Source organism: Polyodon spathula, chromosome 13 (assembly GCF_017654505.1).
Source record: "Polyodon spathula isolate WHYD16114869_AA chromosome 13, ASM1765450v1, whole genome shotgun sequence".
Taxonomy (NCBI): domain Eukaryota; kingdom Metazoa; phylum Chordata; class Actinopteri; order Acipenseriformes; family Polyodontidae; genus Polyodon; species Polyodon spathula.
In genome coordinates, this window is record NC_054546.1 from 39,237,461 (window position 1) to 39,261,081 (window position 23,621).

At 35.9% G+C, this 23,621-nt stretch overlaps 1 protein-coding gene across 4 annotated transcripts in view; it reads right to left on the reverse strand.

Annotated features, from left to right (window-relative positions):
- The window catches only part of LOC121325656 (phosphorylase b kinase regulatory subunit beta-like), a 52,290-nt gene that overhangs the window by 4,919 nt on the left and 23,750 nt on the right, over positions 1-23,621 (reverse strand). For 2 of the 4 annotated variants that reach the window (XM_041268498.1, XM_041268496.1), the window contains exons 11-25: positions 22,146-22,203; positions 21,900-21,977; positions 19,714-19,872; positions 17,507-17,601; positions 10,695-10,750; positions 10,330-10,423; positions 8,146-8,229; positions 7,206-7,310; positions 6,895-6,977; positions 6,038-6,128; positions 5,543-5,604; positions 5,015-5,177; positions 4,392-4,473; positions 2,652-2,709; positions 591-681 (exon numbers count right to left, since the gene is read on the reverse strand). In XM_041268498.1, the coding sequence (XP_041124432.1) occupies positions 591-681; positions 2,652-2,709; positions 4,392-4,473; positions 5,015-5,177; positions 5,543-5,604; positions 6,038-6,128; positions 6,895-6,977; positions 7,206-7,310; positions 8,146-8,229; positions 10,330-10,423; positions 10,695-10,750; positions 17,507-17,601; positions 19,714-19,872; positions 21,900-21,977; positions 22,146-22,203 (1,359 nt within the window). Of the gene's footprint in view, positions 1-590; positions 682-2,157; positions 2,249-2,651; positions 2,710-4,391; positions 4,474-5,014; positions 5,178-5,542; positions 5,605-6,037; positions 6,129-6,894; positions 6,978-7,205; positions 7,311-8,145; positions 8,230-10,329; positions 10,424-10,694; positions 10,751-17,506; positions 17,602-19,713; positions 19,873-21,899; positions 21,978-22,145; positions 22,204-23,621 lie in introns of all 4 variants that reach the window. The other 2 variants (XM_041268497.1, XM_041268499.1) reach the window with 1 other exon arrangement.

The window sequence follows — 23,621 nt, forward strand, 5'->3', positions numbered from 1 at the left end:
CTCCAGGACCAGGATGGGACACCCCTGACATAGACGCTCCCATCCATAAAGGCTATTTTCGAACATGCTGCCTACTTCTTCAGTGTCTTGAAAGGCCAAATACAATAAGATTCCCGGAGGCAATTAACCTCCAAGCTTCTCCAGGGATAAGAGCAATATAAAGTATATAACTTTTTTATGACGTTACAGGTCGAGTTTAACTCAAATATGGAAGTCATGCTACATTAATATATTAATTAAGAAAAGGTCACACGTTAATAGGTAAGGCATGCAGAATTGAAAGTATGAACACAACTGAAACTATATTATTTATTGAAATAACAGCTACAATTTGTCTGCATTTAGCAACATATAGCAGTAACAGACTGTTAAATCAGTAGGAACAAAACATGCAGAGTGTGCGTTTTCTATACAATGAAACCTTTCATTTTTGTATTACTGATTCATTTTGTTGTTATGATTCCTCTTTTTTTTTTTAAATAAGAAATCAGTGAGCATTAAAAAATAAATAAATAAATAAATCTGAATACAACCTTTATGTAGGTAAATACTCATATTCCCATAAAAGTTCTATAAATGTTTTAACTTACCTGCTTACCCTGCACTAATACATTTGTAATAGACGGTGCAAGGCTGTCCACTAGTTTACCTAACAGACTGGCAGCTAGTCGTACAACAGACCTGGTGAATAAAAAAACAAGGTAATCCTACAAGGAAATAATAGAGTTACTGAATTCACTGAATTAACAGACATGCATAGTCTGGATTTATGTAAGCCTATTGTTTTTGTTAATTTTGGATATTAATACATGTTTTATATTGTATATTGAGTTTTATAAAAAAAGTGGGTGCTTAACGTCCATAGCTGCAGTTAATTAAAATACATCGGGTTGATACAGATTCAGCAACAATCAATATACTGGTCTGGTCGAAAAAGACTACTCTAGTCTAGTCTAATTATGACCAGGAGACTAAGTAAAGATGTCTAAAAATAAAAGCAGGCTACACAATTCAGTCTTAGTGAATTACTTTCCGAAAGCCCCTCATAAGTCTTCATTACCAAACCTGTCCTTCAAAATTAAAATAGCACTACAATATCACACAGATTCTAAAGCCCTGCTTTTTTATTTAAGGGTGACAGGGCAATACAATGTATCTTAAATGAATGTCAATTCACAGATACTTAATCCGAGTACTTAAATTATAGACTAACCAGTTTCATCATTGCCGCTGATTTGGAGTTGATAACATAATGGAAGTACTTGCAATATATTACAGAGCATATAAAATGCAAAACCTGCGGCCTTCAAAAGATCTGTCTTTTGTCTGTTTCAATTAATAGCACACGTTGACATCAAACATCAATAATACATTCATTGAAACTCAGTGTTATTTCCTGAGGTTAAAAAAAAAGGTAAAATCTTCGGGGTCTGCTTGTTAAAATACATGAATGTGTCTGCTGTGAAAAATAAAGACCCCCCATTATATTGTACGCTGCAGCACAGAATTGCTCATAATGACTTGTTCTTAGACTCAGGCAATTAATTTTTAACATCAGGTTGAAATGCAAGATATTTTAATGTTCACTAATTCATGATTACATTATCCAGGAGAGTGATAAATGATGTGTCACAGTTAATAGATGAATTCCTATATAGAAAAAGCAACAGACAGATGCTAAAAAGCTACAATTGTGTTTAGGTATTGACAACATCACTCAGCTGTTAGCACTGTGAAAAACAAGAATAGTTTTTTTTTTTTTTTTTATTACACAAACAGGTTTTGGAGATCCATATTTACACCTGTTATGGTTAGCTAACAATGTTTCATTAATGGTTCGTCCAAAAGAAGGGGCAGCAATATGTGGAACAATGAATGGGGAGGACTCCCTACAAATCTACCAACAGCATTTGTTTCTCTGCAGCACCATCCATCTACTGTCCGGTCTTGTTTACCTTCTGTGAGTGGACAAAATGGGACTTGGTTGAAAAAGAACCACATCTGAATCTTAATGTATTTTATTGACAGTGGTGAAAGGGTTAACCAAAGTTCTGATTAGTTAGTAAGCGATCCTATTGAAAAGCACTCATTTGGAAGCTTTAATAGACAAGCTTTCTGAGTCACATGCAGTAACATTTCAAGAACCCAGTACATTACCTGCTTGCCATGTACAACCAAAGTAGTAATATGTGGGGCTATAGAGGAGGCAAGCTTCTTTGTTAACGCAGCAGTGTAACGCACAACCAACCTAGAGGTTTGTTCCCAGTAGTTACAAGGGAAAAGTTACACAAACAAACAAACAAAGACAAACAAACAAAAAAAGGAGAAAGTTGTAAATGTTATGCCATAAATTTATGACATATTTTTTATAATATAATATGGGATAGGAACCGATGAAAAAAAAAAAAAAGAACCCTAAGATTACATTTTAATTATGGTGCCGCTAACCTTGTACCAGCTTCATCAGTGTTAACAGTGACCTCACAATAGCTTTTCATTAAAATATTATTATATATTAAATATTATCTTTCTGTTTATGCATGCAGTCATTTCAGCATTACCTCCCGCACTGTTATCATACTTAAATAGACCACTTCATGCATTTTAAGAAATTTAAATAGGTTTGAAATAAATAATGCAAAGGTGCTGACCAAAGTTTTCTGGTTCCAGCTCTTCTGTAAATTCTCTCCAGCAGATCCATGACAGTGCCTTCAAGAGAAATAGTAATACAGAATGTTCTTTCACTTATTACTTATGGTACAAATAAAATGGCATTTGAAATGGTTCGCTTTTAATTAGGTGATCCGACAGCATGTTTTTGATCCAACATATTCCTAGTTTCATTGTCAGTTAGCATACCCAATACAACTGTTGCACACATTTCAGTGTTATTCGTATATTCTGGACAACAGGATGATTCATATTTTTAACAAAGATTAAAATTAACACCACTTGTTTTGTATGTCAAATTTGTTTCTTAAAATCCAAAGCATAAAACAGCTTTAATAATGATCTTCTATCCTGCCAGAAAACATACAAAATATATTTAGTTCCTTCAGTGCTTTGCAGATTAGAATCAAAACAATGTTCATAGGTTTTGATGGTTAGGGAACTCATTATCTCTGCTCACTCACACAGTGCATTAGTTCTAGGTTTTGGAACCTAATCATATTGATCACATGGTTGTCAGTTCATAGGTGTGATTTATAGGGGTCAAAAGAGCCCAAAACAAAATGCACTCGGAGACTGATCTGTCCTTTCACTACTTAAGCCAGATTCAAGCACAAATAGTTGCAAGATGTGTGGTGTCTATTAGAGAGCAATCATATTAGTTTTTGACTGTGTAATTAATTACTTAAGCAATGTTAATGTGGCCCATTACAGAATTATGTTTTATTGCATGTATCAGGTTAAAATGTTTAGAAATACATAATGATAAACTTCCCTGTATTAATTTATAGAATATGTCCACTAGCTCTGATTTAGGCTGCATTTACACTGCATCAGTTTCAAACTGACTTGATCTGGTTAATTTAGTTTGAAACAATGTATCAACGTGCTTGCTGTTCACAGTGAACACACCCTAAGAGATTTAAAAAATACTGACACTATTTCAGGACGGAGAATCCGCAACTGACTGATGCTGAATTTGGCCAGAGACTTTGTCCATGGGTGCTGAAAGCTATCCGCAATGCTGGCCGACTAGCGAATACACAATGACATAACGTGGTCTAGTGCCCAAAGACAAAGCATGGTTTTATGGTGCTTGGATATGACATGTTGATTAGTGGGTGGATTCTCCTTCCAGAATCCTATACTTACTTACTTGTGCAAAGTCAAGGATTATTTTTTAAATCTTCTAGTCTTTTTATAAAAACACATTTTATTATTTTCAAATTATTCTATTGTTATTATCTGGAGTAAATATAGCTTATGGAAATTAAATATATCCGATACCAATTACAAACGCTTCTCAGTATCCACGTTTCGGGATTGTAGCCAGTGCTAAAATGCATGAATGACTCATGCTTTATTAAATCATGATTATTGATTTCGCACAGTACTTAACCTACTGTAAAAACCTTGGTTAGTCTATTTTCTAGGTATTTTTAGGGGGTTCTAAAAAGGGGGGAGGTACTTATATACCGGTATGACCTATATGCTTTTTCCTGAAATTGTTGTCTCAAAAAAGGGGGAGGGGGAGGACTTATACACCGGTGCGACTTATACATCGTTTTTTACGGTACTTGTAAATATGACCAATAAGGTTTGAAAAAAATATATATCTCTGTGCGGTTGTTATTGTGTTCTTAGTACCGAGCCTGAAAAATCAACCATTGACTTTTTGAATGTATATGCAGTTTATAATGCAATTACTGTTTAAACTTTACCTTCTTTAGTAAAGAAATCAGGGCCTTTCCTTTTCAATAGTAAATTGGCAAGGAGAGCTTGGCTTGCAAGGCAACTGCAGTCCTGGAAACAGAAGAAACTGGTTTGCAACACACTGGTGGTTACAAATGAAAGTAGCACTTTACATTAACAATGGTAATAACTGGGTAACCTATCAATGGTTTCTGCTCTTACTGTATATACTGGTGTAATATATGTGAAATGACATGGAAATGGCCTGTGGCATGGTGTTGCAGTGTAATTATATTAGGTAACAAAATGTTGTTCGAAAGGCCATTTCCATGAAATCGCACACTCGTTACCATGTACGAGCAGTAAACATGATGTTGTGTATTTAGCCTTCGCGTGATTTAAATAAATATAATACATCTCAGATTATGACAGCTCTCCTGATACTCAGTGTAACTGATAATGAGTTGTACATGAGCTCTTGTTCAATGGCACGCTGGGGTAGCTCTTTACCATGCCACCCCCTCCCCTTCCCCCCGTGCCCCCCCATCTACCTTGCAGTACATGCTGAAAATAGTAAGTGTAATTACAAGTCCAATTTGGATTATTTGTAGGTGCAGAATCTAAACCATTTCCTTTCACACAATTGACTTACATCAAGTTTTTGAAGGATCTCGAACGTGGGCGCTTGCTTCCAGTCACTGATATTGATCTCAGGCTGCTGCTCCAGGTCAGATGCATTGGGAGTGCTGGTCTGTCGTTTTACCTTTGAGTGCTTGGGTAGTTTCAGCTCTTCAAAACTCTTAAACTCTGGAAGTCTGGGGAATAAAATGAAATACATAAAAATCACTTCTTAACCAAGCACACTTTCTCAAAAGGACAGGCTCCATATGATGAGAATTTTGCCTACAAGTCTTGACCAACAATGAAATATTTACTATGGCAGTTGATTCACCTTTAATAAACTAGGTAACTGTTCCTACTTTACAATTATTTATTAATGTGAGCGCAATCTTTAAACAATATTATATTTTCATATTCATCAAATTTCAGAATACTAACAACAGACCAAAGAATTAAGTTGTTATATTACAAAATGGATGCAAAGCAGAAACATTTTGTTAAATACACATGGAGAGAGAATGTGTCAACAGGAAAGGTAAATTCTACATGTATGACTTACTCTTCTGATTCATTAACTCGTAGAAAGTCTAACTGCTCCACCACTGCTCCAGATATTAAAGTCTGAAAGATTCACAGAAAAGCCAGATCAATTGCAATATCAATAGAAAGTGCAATTGTATTTCATACTGCTATTCCCCTGTCCAGTACTGTCAGCTCATTTTCTATCCCACTAAATAAAATTAAATAAAACATTCTTTCCATACAAATGGATAATAAATTTGAAAGATCAGCAGTGGCCTTACACAGGTATTTAAAAAAGAAATAGATACAAAAAAATGCTGTTTTATACTCAAACAGCGTATACAGTACAAGGAGAAAGAATGAAAATCAATTTTGTAGGAATTAAAAATGCTTAAGAGTACACTAACCTTAAATCTATAAATTCATAATCCACAATGATAATAATAATAATAGTAATAATCATTGTCATAAATCATGTCTGTAAACAGATAAACAAATAGATTACATTATACTTCATTTGCAGGATAAGTACCTGCAATCTGTCCACATGAACCTTGACTCCCCCCACACTTCCTTGCTTGAAGGAAGCCAGCATGTCTAAGACTGGATTGAATCGACTGCCCCTAAATGTTTTAAATATGAACACAATTATTATACAGAACAAATCAGTTAGAAACAGGAGTATATCTCTATGTGAACCTTCACTTTTCAGCCTATAATGACCAATGCAAGCCTTATTAGAAATGCTGTACTTCTAATTAGATTGTATTAGACAATTTACATGTTATTTCCCGACTGCATAATATTAGAATATCCATGCCTGGAGGGCTTATATTTCCCTTTAAAAATATTCATCGAAATGCCAGAAGTGTAAAATATGGCTCAAGGGAACATACTAAACAAGTTATTTGGGTGCAGAATCTTAAAAGGGCTTTATTCCTGGGTGGGAAGCAAGTCGTGTGATCTACCCGGGATCACTGTTATTAGTGTGCAGGGCAGGTCTGAAGGTTCTTGCTCCTTCAATGATGACGGGAGTAATCCATACCTACCATTAGCTTTAGAATCATTTCCTCGACTTGCTATTGTGAACTGTATTAGGGGTTGTATTTATTAAGGTTGTCTTAAAATTGGGCCACTCTCATTTTTTTTTACCTGGATAAAGGACAAGTGTAGCTGTAATGCATCTGCACGTGGGACAGTGGAGGCTCATACTCTCAGCTCTACTTCCTTGGCAGTGGGTCAGACTTAAAATACATAATAATATAACTACCAAGGATAAAGAAAGTTGTTCTAAAATATAAGATGGTAATGCATTCTATAGGTGGAAATATATATAAAACAACAAAATAGTTCTAACAGATGAGGCCATCTCAGGCTAACAGCCTTTACCTTATATTGTCTTCTCGTATAAGCACAAGGAACAGAGGGCGCCCATGCATTTTCCAATACTGCTTGATGAACTGCAATGCATTCTGCAGAGAAAAAAAAATTGTACTGGCATATCCGAAAGGCAAGATTAATTTATCAGTCAGGAGACAAGGTAGGAATTTGATCTCAGAATTCCAGTTCACTTGAGTATACTGTGTTGCCAGATCATTTTTTCAGAGTGCAGTGTTTAATGGTCTATATAACTTTAGCACAGGCATCACCAGATTTTTGACAATAAAGAAATAATGGTGTGCATTTTTTGTCGAGTTTACCTTGATATCATCAATCAGCAACATGACATCTTGGGACATGTAGAAGTCACTTAAATCAAAGACGATTGGATAGCAAACCACAGTCTTTCCTAGGATTCGATAGATCTTTAAAAAGAGAGAAAAGACAAAATGTTACCTGGGTCAGCGAAGCAAGATAAATTACTCCAAGAGAAACAGACATACATTTACATAACAGGAAATAAAACCAACAAAATATATTCTGATAGAGAACACACACAGAGTAACAGAAGAGTTATACTAGAGAACGCACACACTGAGTAACAGCAGAGTTGTAATAGAGAACACACACACACACACACACACACACACACACTGAGTAACAGCAGAGTTGTAATAGAGAACGAACACACACACACACACACACACACACACACACACACACACACACACACACACACACACACACACACACACACACTGAGTAACAGCAGAGTTGTAATAGAGAACGAACACACACACACACGCAGTAACAGCAGAGTTGTTTTTAACAGGCTCTTCTTCCTGACATTTGAAAAGAAAAACAAATGATTATCTTGGAAAAAGGTCCCTTGGTCTCAGATTGAGTCCTTTAAAATGGTTTTGGGATGGTGTGAATCTAAAAGCATTGCCCTGACCATTCTTGCTTTTATTAGCATCCAAGAGAGTTTGGAACTGTTAATGTCCTGAGAACCAAAAAAATACCTTCTTAGTAAGTTACTATTGGTACGCTTGACAGCAAAACCAGAGTTCAGAGTCAAATACTTAGTAATATCAAGTTTACCATTATACAATATTCAATATGACAAGGTATGCACTTCTAAGTGACAGTTGTACATTACAACTTACATTTATGCTGTGTGTTGTTTTAAAACTGTGGGGAATAAGTTGAAGTTGCAAAGATGTTAATGAGATACAGTACAGTAAATACAACTGCTCTTACCTTAGATGTCCCAATACACCCAACAGGCCTCTCTGGTCTTCCGGACAATCCCAGCTTCTGGTTTACTGCCAGATGACGATAAGCCTGGAAAACGTTTAATGCACTAATGATTTTGGCAGGAACATACTTGAATTAACTATAATTAATTTAACAATATTTGCACCTTATTATTAATCAATTCTTTGAACTTCAAAACATAAATGCACAATGCAAAATGAATGACCCTTTTCACCTACTACTAAATGCTGGAGAAATATGGAACATCACGTATTGATTATTTTTAAAAAATATATTATAACTAAAAATATAAGTTATTCCTTCAAGTTATAAGAATCTCCAGGTTGCTTTTTTTGTCATCGTGACAGGTTTGGCCTTTATACTGTGTGCGTGGTAATGTGGCTGGGGCCATAACTGAATGATTAATGGGTAATGAGGCTCCAGCCACAGGTGTATAGAAGGGGAATCACAGGTGTTAAGAGGCTAATGTCGGTGTCGGTGAAGGTGTGTGTTGCTGTCCTGTTTACGTCCATGAGTTTTTGGGTAGACCTTTTGTTTTGGCCCTTGTGCCTTTTTATTTGTTAACGTGTTTTGTTTAGTGTTCACTGTACTTGTTTATTAAACATGCATGATAGTGCTTCACTGCAGCTTTCTTGCCTCTGAGTCTCTCTCGTTGCCGGTAACATCTCGGGCCGTGACCAAACCAGTCCAAGGCCTGTGGCCTTTATGCGTTTTCTAAGGTTTTATAATTCTTTCGTTGACAGATACAAAAAGACGGTTAAAGATGACAATGCTGTTTTTCTTTCCATATATAAAATCAACAAATGTCAGGGTTTTGTTTTGTTTTTAGTTTAGGGGGCTGTTTATCTGACCCACCCCTAACAAATCAGACACATCCCCCATTACTACAGTATTAAACTGTGATGCAGGGGGGACTGGAGACATTTAGTCTCCTTTTATTTATCCATCATTAATAATTGTCAGGGCACAAACAAGTCTGTGTCCTGTTTCCTTTTTAAGCTGTCGCCCATGGTGTTCATACTTACCTGTAATGATACAGCTAGAGAGACTGGGAAAAGACAGTAAGATAAGCCTTTGGTTCATCTAGACTTAAAGTATTGATAATACGGTTGAAGATATAAATACACTTTGGTTGATAGAAATATTTTTACAATATAAAAGTTGAATTTATTATTAGTTATATAAAAAAAAAAAAAAAAAACATGCTTGTTCCATTATCATTTAAATGCAGTGAGTAGGCGGAACAGTGTTTTACACCACAGATGTGTATACTGTTACTTCACTTGCCACTCAGGATACAATAGCTTCCAGGCTCAAAGGCACCCACACATTGTAACCAGACAATACATTGACCCCTAAAGAAATAACAAGGTTAGCTAAAACATCGAAAACCTAAATTATTTGAAGTTAAAAAAATAAAAAACTTGGGGGGGTGGGGGAGTGGGAATTGTTAGTTGGACAAATGTCTTTCACCCCACTTGAAACATTACAATTGTGTATACCTATTAAAAATAAGTTTAATTAGGCAGAATGACAGCTTATTCAAAAGTATATTAATATAATGCATATATAAGGCCATGTTATTTTTTATATTTAAATGAGGACCCAGCTGGCATGGGTTTGATGCTGTTTTGAACAAGCACTTACCTATACTGCACAAAAATGTATTAAAAAAAGAGCAATAGTCATTCTTTTTGTACTTACTTTATCAGTAGCACTAGATGGAGCCCTATAACCCATAGTTTCCTCTTTCATAGCAACAGTGGCAATGTGAGGAGTTATCTTAAAGGCATGGCTACACAACTGCAGTCAATGCACACTGTAGAGATATTTGAAGGGATTGCTGTAGAAATTGTATTAGAACGGCAAACACACACATCAGGGCATGTATTGCACATATTGCTGTATAAATACAATATATAAGACAGCTGCAGGCATGCAGCCATTCGATTCGGCTTCAAAATGAACTAAAAGTGACCTGGAGATGTGCGGAATAGCGAGGTAAATTAGTCCCCCCCCCCCCCACCCCCCACCCCCAAAAAACCACATCAAGCTGAGCCTTCAGACCACTGGATGGTACCTCTCTGATTAATATGTATAGAATAATATGCACAGGGGGTAGGTGGAAAACAGTACGGTGGCACTTTTAACAGCCTACTAAATTACCTTGACAAGCTCCTGCTGTGGCCATATTTGTATGGGTTCTACCTGCTGAGGGGTTTGGGTCTGTATACCATAGGTGTTCAGGAAAACTTGCAGTCTGTAAAACAAAACATAAGTGATTCAGTGTCAGCTTTAATAAAATATACTGCAAGTATGTATGTATGCATGCATGTATTTATGGATGGATTGATGGATGAATATGTTATTCAATTTAAACAGCACCATATCACAGATATTATAACATGCAGCATCAGGTTCCAGTAGCATGGCATTCTTCTGCTGGCTACTACATGCATGAAAGGTGCATAACAACACTGAGACATGTAAGGATGTCCAGCAGACAGTCAAATTGTTAATTCACCACGTACCGCTGGCTCTCTGCAATCAGGGCCACATGAATCACCACATCGTTTTCAAGAGGTCCCTGAAAAACACAGAATGAGGCTGGGTTAGCATCTGGTCTTCAATTCTTGTTAGCACAATTGCAAGACTTTTATTAACTGGCACAAGGAAACAATAACAGAATTAAACCCCCCTTTCAGCAGTTCATTAAAAGGCAGAGATATACAGCACATCTAATTCCTTCACTGACAGCTCTTAACTGCCTATTAATCAGACAAACTGCACAGACAGGATAACAGCACAGCATGGAACCGTGAGCTACAAATCTAAACAAGAACCTGAGGAGCCTTTCTGTTGTTGACACAGTTTGCATGATTTAGGATCTGAGGTATGCTGCCATGGCTGATTAAGAAGAAGACTAATCTACAGTAAAGGGCATCCTCTAGATATCTGAACAGTGTTAAAATAAGAGAAAATGAAACAAAGGTTTTATTATATAATGTATTTGTATACAAAAATGAGAATCCATGAATTTTTGCGATCCAGTTTTGATGGTTGCTCATCTTTTATTAGACATCACATTGTTTAATAAACATTTTTGTATTGTATAATATATGTGTACAGAAACTACACTAACAATAAAAATGCATAAAATCAACTATTATAAAATCCATTCTTTCAAGTTAAAATGTCAGGTTGATTTATAAACCAATAGTTATTTTTCTTGCAGTATAAATCGATAACACACCTGTTACTGTGGCTTGCCATTTTGCAATGTAATAGATTTTCTACATGACTTGCATAGCTTTAATAGAAAACACTATGTAAGGAACCAAATGTTAATTGATTAAGTTAAATGGACTGAAGAAAAAGGCAAAGAAAATGATATATGGCTTTTAGTGTCTGAAAATGACGTTTCTGATGCCTTGGTTTGACTAATTTACAGTAAATGGGCTAATGGTCAACTTTAACACAATTTTGAGAAATATTTTTGCACATTGCAAAATGTGTTAGCACTGACACTGAAAGGTAGACTTTTCATGGCTTAATTAAAGTGAGATTTATGAGAAAGCATCCAATTGTACTTTACTTGCCGATAACGCTAGTCTGCTTAAGTCAGTTTCTTATATGATTTACCTTGAGTGTTTTGAAGTTCTGGGAGAGATAAATGACATCCTATGGAAATATCTTCTCATCATGTATTATTTTAAACTGGCACCCTATTTACTGTATTTAACATTATGGAGTATGGAGGAAAGCCTACAGAAGCAGATGGAATGCAAAGTTCTCAGGAGACTGTAGTTTTGGGCATGAATGCGCAGAACTGGAATACTACACGCCAATGGACTGTTAACAATACCCTGCCAAGCACCTATCATAGGTCTACAGAACATACCAATATTCCTTGGACGAGTCTACACTCAAATGTAACCTGTACATGGAATGCAGAATCAAACCTCAACACACATCGGTAGAATTGGCACCCCGAAGTTGCATGCCCACCCACACAAATATAGAAATAAGTTACTAAATGGAGAAATTAAACAATGTACCACAGGATAGTATAGGCTATTCGACAAACAACTTAAATAAAAATATATTGTAGCAACTTGCTAATTGGATAAGAGTCAACATGAAGGAGATGGACAAAATATCTCTGCAGCATCAAAGTTCACTCTTTATTTTACAGAAACACGCCTTTCAGCCGGTGTTCTGAGTAGCTCCGACCCGTGCTCCTACCTCTGTAAAGCAATTTGTAACTCAAACAGTCTAAGCTTGTTATATCATTTTGTGACACATATTTCCTGCAAAAGAAATCATTTAGGAATCACATAACATTTGAGTGTTGTGTAAGCTGACAGAAAAAAAAAAATGCTCTGCAATATAGCTATATGACTAAAATGATTCAAAATCTACAAGCAGTGCAGATTTGGGATAGGCTTCATCAATATTAAAACAATAAACTTCCTCTGTGAGGTACAAGAGAGAAATTTGCATGAAATACTGCAAAAGAAAAGAAATATTTCAATAGTGGCCCACTTGGGGAAACTTTGGTGCTCTTTTCCATTTCTCATTTCCATAAGAAACCTTTCTCTGCTGAATGTTTGTGAGACGTTATTAAGCAACTTGTTTTTATCAGAGCCCAACCAGTTATAAATGTACAATCTAAAGAATAGTGGGCCCACTTGGGGGAAACTTTGTTTTTCCCATTTGGGATCCCAGGTGGTCACAGATGACTTGCTGGGTCTCTCTGAACTGGCTGTCTCTGCCTGCTGAACCCCCCCCCCCCCCCCCCCCCCACAAAAAAAAAGTCATGTCTTATTGTGCCTGACAAAGCAATCTGAATTCACTGAGCAGAGAAATATATACTGCTTCTGTTCTAAATTGAAAGGTCACTGTAAGCAGCACGCCAACATGGCTAAAGGAAAATACTACGGGAGAAATCCACTGAGAAGGAGATTGGAGTAGATGGCTTCTGGAAAGTGCAGTCCTCAGTCAGACTGTCCTCAGTAACCAATTAATGTTTTTTCTGTGACTGATGTTTTCAATGTCTTGTGTGACATCTATAGGACGTGCTAGACTGAGAAATCTACAAGAATATCGGGCAATTATTTGTTTACTAACAAAGGGACGCCATTTGGCCCCTATGTGTGTCGAGTCCTTGGAAGTTGATTGTTCTCAAAACGGTGTCAAGTTGGGTCTTAAGAGGACCCAAGAGATTCAGCATCAACAACACGACTAGGTAACTCACTTAATACCCTCACCACTCTGCATGAAGAAGTGACTCCTACCTACTGTTCCAAGCCTAACGTCACTTAATTGGTCCTGGTTTTTGTGCTGCACTTCAAGATTTTCATTGGACTCTCTCCACTACTCTAAGTACAGTCTGTATAGGGCTGCAGTCTTCCCACATGCATTATACAACCTAATCATAACCATCATGTGTGTGTCTTTCATATGGGGAATACCTAGCCTTGCTATTTTCAATCCTCTATTAATCCTCTTTCACCACAATCACAGAACGCTAATGTGCATTGGTGGTAGCAAAATGCTTGTGACATACAGTCATGCTCTAATCAGAACATGAACTGCACTAATGGAAGCCAGTCCAAAAAATGTACTTGGAGATGACACAGAAACAAACAAAAAAATATTGAACTATTCTTTCTCCACTTTTATTAGATCAATTTACTTTCAAACTCTATTAATACTTGTAGCTGAAGTATGCAGACGTATCTCTAAAGAGACATGTTATATATTAGCTCTGAAGGATGAAAGGACTCAGATAAAATAAGCCTGTCCTGTTGATTCCTACCAGACTGACTCACAGCCTAATCCTGTTTGATAACCCTTTGTCTGGTCAAGGATTTACACAAATTAGGTACTTTTAAGGAGATAAAATGTGGAATTGATTACTGGCAAAGACAAACAAAACCAAGGCTTGAAAAAAAAAAAAAAAAAAAAAAAACATAAAAAAGCACAATAACCACTTTGGCATCAAACCCAAACATGGGAACGTATTGACATATGAGACTGTACTCCACTTTTGCTGTCGTTCAGGAGAAAAAAATGACAAATGCTACAAATGTGTATGGGTGTGCATGTCATTCATTCACGTGTCTGCCTCTGTGTGTATAGAGCATTGCATTTGTAGTTCAAAGCTACAGATTAGCTGAAGCATGAATGAGGGGCAGGGGTATTGTATTCACTAAAGACTTACCAGGAACACTACCCAATTACAAATGCTATGTAGGAAACCAGACCCACCGTCCTAAAATGTCCAAGTGGTCACAGGCTCCACATTAAAGAAGTATATATTTTAATTATAATTAATAAATAAGATATGTAAAAGATACAGAAGAGTAATGCTCTATTTGAGTTTCATGTTTAAAAGTATCAATTCCTAGTAAACGTAATTAAGATAGAGTTACCCTAATTAAGACAGGATTACCCTAAATCAGTTCGGAGACAGATCAACAGTATAGGTAACCCCATGTGCATGTAACATAGTTATTTCAATAACATAAAACATCCCCCTAGGTCACGTTAAAATAGCACTTCTAAACACATCGACAGCAATCAAAGTCCTAAAATTAACATCATTAATCTTGGACAGTACCTTTCACAGCCAAGGCAGAACCAAAGAGCTTTACAAAAAGAACAGCTAAAGAGACAATTCAATAACAGTTACTTGTAATTCAAACAGTAACTTATCTGGAAATATATTATCATCATCATCAGCCCTGACATTTCACAGTAAATACATATGCACCAAAAAGTATTAGGATTTCAATCAGGTATTTCAGAATGTGCATGTTAAGAGCATTGATCTTGGATCTTGATCCTCTCATTAAGCCTATTCTAAAAGCTGTGTGGAATGCAATGAAAAACTGAAAATGCCATCTTAATATTAAACAATTTAAAGCAGTCCTACGGACTGCTTGTTAGCCGTTTCGTTTTTACAAGCAGAACACTGAGCATGCTCTCACTTAAACGTTGCAGTAAGACAAACAGAAAATAAAACGATAAACTCCACCAACAGTACAAAGTACTTTAGCTTCTTACAAAAAACAAGTCCAGCTTGGTGATATTAATTTCATCCCATTCCACTTCATTTTAATGATTCAAACATTCTTTTATGTTACTATATTATTTACATCAATAAATGCAACACGTTTTTTGGGGAGGTGATACACAGTACAGAGCTAGCTGTCCTCAAAGCTGTGCCTGTGTGCAAATGTGTGTCTGTGGTGTATTTTGAGTCCATAACAGCATTGGCATAATTTGGAATACTACAATACTGAATCATCAGCAGGGGAATTAAAATGATTACATTTTACTGTGCTCTTGTTGTCTTATTATGTGTGATTTCTGTATCTGTATTATAAAAGTCTTCTACTGGTATTTCACATTTTGGAGTATGCAGTTACATGTAGCTAAATGACAAAAGACATAAATTATCATGCCCCATCATGAGAAACACAAATATATGGCCAAGACTTTGAGGACCACTGGTTTTGACTAAAATAGGAGGTCAAGCAAACAACGGTTTTGAGATTGTGTCTTCATCGGTGTAATGATTTGGATAGTTTGTTTTAAGTTTTTGGTGAATTACTCTGATGAAAACAGTAACAAAAATGTTGTAAATGAACACGAGTCATCCTATGAACCCCTCAATTCTGATTTACATTCCCAAGCTGTTTCTCTGTACTCCTCCTGTAACTCAGTTATCAGCTTGTCAAGGTCAAAGCACCTCTGAGGGAAGTTTCAGAGGAGGGCTTACCACTACCTTTCAAATGGCTGTCGGCATAGCTTTAACCACTAAGCTGGAATGCCAGATTCTTTTTCAAAGTGTTTTTTTTTTTAATTTTTTTTTAATTTTTTTTTTAAGCCTACTGGCTTGCACATCAAACACTCGTAGGCATCTGTTCAACATTCTGATAAGTTGCAGCACTGATCACAAAGCAGCTGTGTGGGTGACTATAAGCTGTTAGCTATCTCAACAACAGTCAGGGAATTTTCAATCTGCAGTGTCTTTATGAGCAAAACTAAAAATTCAACACTGCCATATGGAAACTGCAAAATGCATTATATATAAACACAGACAAACACACACACACAATGCATGTGAGAATACATTTTCACAGGTAAATCATGCTACGCACGTGGGGGAAAAAAAAAAAAATCTGTTATACCAGTAAAAAAAATCTGACCATCTTGGCCTTAACACCAATCACCAGTCTCTGCCGATTCCCTTTCTATTGAGAATTAGAACCAACTCTCTATGAAGGGATTGAGGGATTGTACTGTATACACAGAGCAATACCATTGTAAATCTTAAGTCTTCATCAACTGTACAATGGGTTGTTGTTTATTCCTCTTAATAATTTGGATGCAAATATAACTGTCAAAAAGAAGACCACTCAGTATCACAAATGTTTTACAACAATAAAATGAGAAGCCATTTGCTACACAGCCCTTCGTATGCATGTTAGTATCCATTTCCTATGCTTTACCTATCTATTCTAAACACAGCAAAAATGCATGGTATAGAACTGTGAAAAAAGGACCTTTGAGGGGCTTTCAATCTAAATGCATTTGTCTGGTAAAGAACCAGATAAAAACAAAATAGTGCAAATGGTTTGAAATATAGATTTTGAAATATAGAAACCAGGTACTTATTAAATAAGGCTACATAAAATAAAGCTTGTGAAACTAAGGGTTGAATTTAACACCAAGGGTTCTTCAAGAGAATCATGGGTCAAGATTGATTAGCATTCACAGCTTTATATGCTAAAGACACATGATGTACAGTATTGCCATAACATGGATCACCTTTAAGTAAATCACAAGCTTAATATTGTGTCAAAAATTACCACAGACTACACAAGTTAGATACATAATTATTGTTCTACCAATACATAATATTTACTTTTATAATAATGTAATCTTTGAAGAGCTTCATGAGACTTCACACCATACTTTCTGTAACATTCCGTTATAAATTAAACAAGTTTAAATCATTCACTTTATACACAGAAATATGCATTTGGGATGTGAATTTAAGTGCACATTTTAAAACCACCTTCACTAAGGCACTTAATGGCATACCATTAAAAACAAGCTACAAATATTTAGATGCAGTACAGAGCTCATTATGGTGAATCAGGTTGTGGTGAATCTTAAGGTTTTTCAGTGTTTTGTGTTACAAAAGATCCACACCGTCTCAGCGATATTCTGTGTACTGCACAGTTATTATCCTCCATGGTATTTTAAGTGTCAGCTAACAGCCATTCTGAGCGCATTGATTAACTGGAAACGGATGAAGGGATTGTACCTGATTGGAGTACCTCATGCTGACATTCCGCTGGTTCTCCGGTGGGACATAGCGCCGTACAGGATCGATGTCTCGGGGGCTTATCAGACCATCAACTACAAATGTGCCAAAACAACATGACAACATGAAGTCAGTTTTTGTGAAGTCACAAAAAGAAAAAGAAAAAAAAAATTATATACACACACACAAACAAGTATTTCCAGCAACTATTACAAGTAATGTTCGATAACGTCAGGCCAAATTCATTTTTTTTTTTTGTGTGTATTTTTGAAAGATATGACATGAGATTTAAACAAACCCAACAGAGATGATACAGAGTGTCGACACAATCATCACAGTAAGGGGTTGATTTGATCAACAGATGCCTTGCTGGTAGGGTGACCACCTTTTCAAAATGCAAAAACGAGACACTATTTACTTTTTTTTTTACTGTTTCCCTCAAAGTGAGGGGGGGGGGGGGGGGGGTAATGATTACTTGTAGTGATTACAAGAGTAAAATGATTATAAATGGAACCAGCATAAAATATTTTTGAGCTAATTTTTCCTTTAAGTTTTTATTTCAAATAGGTTTATTTGTAACTTTTATTGTTGTGGACTATTTGGCTGTCACTGTTTTGTCTCGATGGCAGCGAGCTGTGTTTATTCATTTTGAAAAAGGGAAAATCAAGAAAGAGCAGAAAATCAGCACTCTGACTGAAACAGCATGTTGATGCAGAGTCGTTATAGGCATGAAATGGGATGTCGATGTGGTTCAGTTGTGCGTACCATGTGAAAGATTTCTGGGAGCGCGCCTGGATAGATACATACATTTATTTATTTATTTTTATTGTTTTAAATGGCGACTGAGTGAGTGTAGGGCAATGCAAAATAATGTGGCAGGGACGGTGCTATGATGCGCTATAAACAAGTATGTTATGGTTTGACTGTGGCTCTAAACTGTCAGATTGCACTGTGTCTACGAATTCAGGACAAATGCAGTCCCGGAGGTATGAAACCTAGGACCGGGACTTGATCTTTACATTTCGGGACTGTCCCGCCCAATTATGGAAGGGTGGTCATCCTACTTGCTAGGATAAGGCACAGCTGGATTTTACAGTAGCAGGGAATACATCTGGATTGCATCAACCACTTATTTTCAGGGGTAACACATGTTGATTCCATAGTGCTGAAAATGCTGTATAAAAATCCAGCTTTGTCTTATCTCAACAGGGTATAGCTTGATTAAATAAACCCATTAATGCCTAAAAAAAAGCACTGGTGATAATTGATTTGATACATTTTCAATACATAAGCTTAGACACATACTGTATACATGCTGTTAAAAATAAACCCCACAGCTAAATACACAATAGTGCTGCATTTAGAAATAGTAAAAGAAACACAATAAATCACAACCAGTGAAATGTTTCTGGTCAAACTGTATTTTGACATCTACTGATCACACACAGCATTAATAAAGGGGGATTAGGACACAGAGTTTCCATGATTATGATAAGGTTAAGGAAGAAATGAACTTCCAAGTGTTTAAAGCAAAGGTACAGACCAGAGAAGAAATCAGTTGGGAATTAATTCTCACTACATCAGTATACCAGTGTACTGTGAGTTGACCTTTTGTAGAGAAAGCGAGGAACAGCCAATTTCCAGACTTCCACAGACTAGAGAGCATTTACTGCTCGCCCATGAGAATAGGCTCTGGCAGAGGAGTCTGTACTTCCACTTTGCACATTATACCGCACTTACAGTCTCTCTCACTATTAAGATTCTCATTGCCATTGTTAGTTATCAACAAGATAATGATACCAATACTAACATTTGAACAGGTTTAATGGACATTAAAAATGAGGCTGTTTCCCCCATTTCCAGAGTCACGCTTTTCTTGGAAGAAACTACAGTATCCGAAAGTTTAAATTAAGATTATTATATTATTTGATCAGAGACTGATAGTGTAATTTTAAATATTTGTTTGGGATAATTCATTACCACTTGCAATGCAAAACAAAATATGAATTTAGTTCAGTGTATGATAAAATAATAAAAAACTGACTGGTTCATCAACAGCTAAGACCGATCAAGCTGTTACCATTAGTACCTCAATCACTTAATTATCATAAATATTATCATTACAGTGTACAGTTGTTAAAGTGTATTTTGTAAAAATGCATTTTGTTTTACACATGACAAATGTTTGTTGAAAGATCTGTATTTACCCAGCAATTTAGCTATGATGTAGAGGGATTGCCCCCACAGAAAGAGCTTTCCATCGCGGCCGCTGTTGCTGGAAAATCGCTTCTGGCTCCCATGGTTCTTCTGCTCTGCCTCAACAAAGTCTGCCGCCACGTAGTAATACTTTGGAATAACAGCATGGCCTATAGCAATATAAAAAAAGATAATAACTGCAATAAAACAAGTAAGTACGGTTTCACCAGGCAAGATCTGGAGGCTGTTGTTGTATTTATGCATTTATACATTTTGTACAGAAACAGATGTAATGCATCTGACAGTGACACCCACTGGCTTTTCTGTGTCTCATGTCCTTGAATCCATGTCAAGGCTTTAGCAACATTTACAGCAGCTCGTTGTGAATAGGCAATTTAATAATCTTGTAGATGTATTCAGCATTTACTGTAAGGAATCTAGACTGAAGTAACCTGCCTTTACTCACAACAGGGACACTCCTACTGTGTTCAAATGCACAAAGGGGGACCAGTCTGTGGCTTAATGAAATAGAACATGAATTCAAACATAAAATATTGTTGTCGTACTCAAGTCTAGAGGTTCGAATTCTGCAAAAACTGATCTCGGGAAACATCAACTGGTAGCTCCTTACAAGTGGGACACCAGCCAGGCAACCCACAATCACAACTTTCAAAGCTCTGGAGAGCTGTAAATATCTTGTGACAATAGCTTTTACAGAGGGGAAAGGCTAATGTACTTTATGATTTCATTAGTGAAGTTTAGATGAGGAATGCCTAACAAAACATTGTAGAGTACAGTATAGTGAAAGTAATTAACTCTGCAAAGTATGTGTTTTCTCTATATGAGACAAACATGTTAATTTACTTTGCATCTTGTTTTTAAATGACACATTTTAGTCTTCTGATAAACATTAAACAAAAACATAAACATAAAATTAATACATGTAAAAGAAAAAATAAATCACTCTTTTAATCCTCAACTAAAACACAAAAAAGTGTCCACTTCGTATTTATGGCTAAGTGGATGTGGGTGCCTAGACGTAATAGTGGCAACCTGATATTATTTTTAGTTTCACCCTGGGTGCTTGCCAAAATGACCTTGTGTTTAGGGTGGGGAACACAACAAATTAGTGCTTTAAAAAAAAAAAAAAAAAAAAAAAAAAAAAAAAAAAAAAAGTACATTTTTTCTCACCAACAACCAATTATTACACTGCATGAACCCTCAGCTGTCAGCTTGATGGACTTCTTAACTTCATCAGGAAATTAAACTTGGGGTAAACCTGCACAGCTACTTGGGGTGTTTCGTAAGGTTCCATTCTTGGTCCTGTTTTTTTCTCACTATATATGTTGCCCTTGGGAGATATTGCTCAAAGTTATGAGGTAAACTTCCATTTCTGCGCCGATGACCCTCAGCTACATTTATCATTTAAACCAGGGGACAACTTAGCTGTAAATGCACCGACTAGTTGTCTGGCTGACATCAAAGAACGGATGTCAAGAAAATACTTTTGATGCTAAATTCTGATAAAATGAGATAATACTTTTGAGACTTTTAAATTGCCAAAGTAACATAAATTTATCTGACCTAGCTTTTAGTGGCTTCCCCTCTAATTGGAAGTCTAAAATGAAAAATGTAGGCGTTATTTTTGATCAACATCTTTCCTTTGAGGAACATATCAGGAATGTCACTAAAATCTTTTTTTCATTCATGAAACATTGCTAAACGTAGATGTATTTTTGATGCAGAGAGACTAATGCATGCTTTTATGACATCAAGGACAGATTATTGTAATGCGTTATTCTTTGGTATTTCTAGCTGTGCTATTTCACGATTACAACTTGTACAAAATGCTGCGGCCAGAGTTTTAACAAGAACCAAGAGATATGAACACATAACCCTTATTTTGGCAGATCTGCACAGGCTTCCTGTTCATTTCAGGATTCATTTTAAGAGCCTGCTGCTGACATACAAAACTCACCATGACTGTGCTCCCCTATACCTAAAAGAACTCCCGATTCCATATTTCCCTAGTCGGCCCCTTAGATCACAGGGTTATTTTAAAACTCTTTATTTTCTCTTGTTCAGTGCTTTGAGGCAAATTTTTGTGACAAGCGCTATACAAAAATAAAGATTGATTGATTGATTGGTACTAGTCAATACACTGTTTTATTTAAATCTACAACCAAATGTATCTTACCTTCATATGACTGAAAAAGCACTGGTTTCAATAGTGTCTGATATTCCTTAACTTGTTCAGAATTTCCTCTGAAAACACCTATATAGAAAAAAGCGTTTTAGTTGTGTATTAAATATAACAAATCATTCTGTGTTATTGTCAAAAGCTTTTCTGAAGCCTTTCTCATATTCCTTTTTTAAGAGTTAGGTCGACTTTTTGAAATGGCCTGTAGCTCTTTTAAACTACTCACCAGAACATCTGACTTACCATCAATCATCATGAAGATGTAAAACAATGGAAACTCGCATTCAATTCCATCAAAGAGCTAAAAAAAAAAAAAAGTGCTTAGAATTCATATCAAATGTTATTTATCTCAAGGCTACAACTGAAGGTGGGTCCCCAGATGTCCTTCGAATTGATGTCAGACTCTGAGTAAAGCTGGACGAAAATGCTACATGGATCTGCTTAACAGCAACTAGAGACTCATTTGAAAATAAGATATGAGGAATGCTCTGCATGATCTAATATGACTATATATAATACCTATTATATTTATTTTATATATATATATATTATATATATATAGACACCAAAATAAATGTGTTCTTTTACGCGCTGTCAGATTTTAGTGAGCTGTGAAATTAAACAACAAAATGATAAACAACGGGGCTCAGTGTCTCAGGGAATATAAATTGAACACGAAATTTCTGAATCTGTAAGTTTGCTTTTTTCTTTTAACTGTAATCATTTTGAAAGCAGATCGTCTACTTGAAAATAAAAAAGTCTTTTCTTAAACAATGTAATTCAATGAGCTGTCATAAAGCTTACAAAAGGCAGTGTTTTTCGTAAGCCTCAACATCCCCCCTAAAAAGGCATAACTGAAATACAGGCTTTGATAAACTGACTGTTTTTAAGAAGCATATGGAAACATATGGAATTGCATTACTATTTAAAACTGTAATTCGATGGGACTGGATGAGGTGCTGAAATCAGCGATTTCCTTCTACCTCCACAGGACCACAAGTGAAAAGTGTGCGGTTGGATGCATTCCTTCTAATGTATGCTCCCAATCAGAACCAAGCTATGTGTATACGACCCCCATATCAACCGCTGAGTTAAAACAAGAAGAAATTATCTGCATTACTCCTCTGTAGCAGGAGTTTGATCTCCACAGTAAAGGTAGAGTTAGAATTGAAATATGTCACTCTTTGATCAGCCAGGATCAATGCTTAGTCATGGCATTGACCAAATAAAATAATAATAATAATAATAATAATAATAATAATAATAATAATAATAATAATAATAATAATAATAATAATAATAATACCTTAAAACCTTAATATGAGTTGGTAAAAGGCAAGTCATTAAGTTTTGCTTAATGCATCTTAATACTTTTCCCAGAAGTATAAGATAGAGTTGCCTCATTCTGAAGAACATAATGTGATGTTGACTGCATCTGTTCAAGTGTGAAAAGCACTGGCACAAATAACAAGAACTGCTTCCAGAGCTCCCTTTTTGTTTTTTTGGAGCGATGCAATGTTAAATCAGCAAGTTAGAAGAAATTTTTCTATTATATTTGTATGGCTGCTAATAGTCTCATTAAACCTTGAAATTAATTCAAACACTATATTCTTTGGGATATTAAACAGTATGTTCATTTCCAATGATTTGTGCATCAGATTATATAACATTTATATTAAAAGCTAGGTAAATGATTTTAATCAGATTCCTCAAACCCAT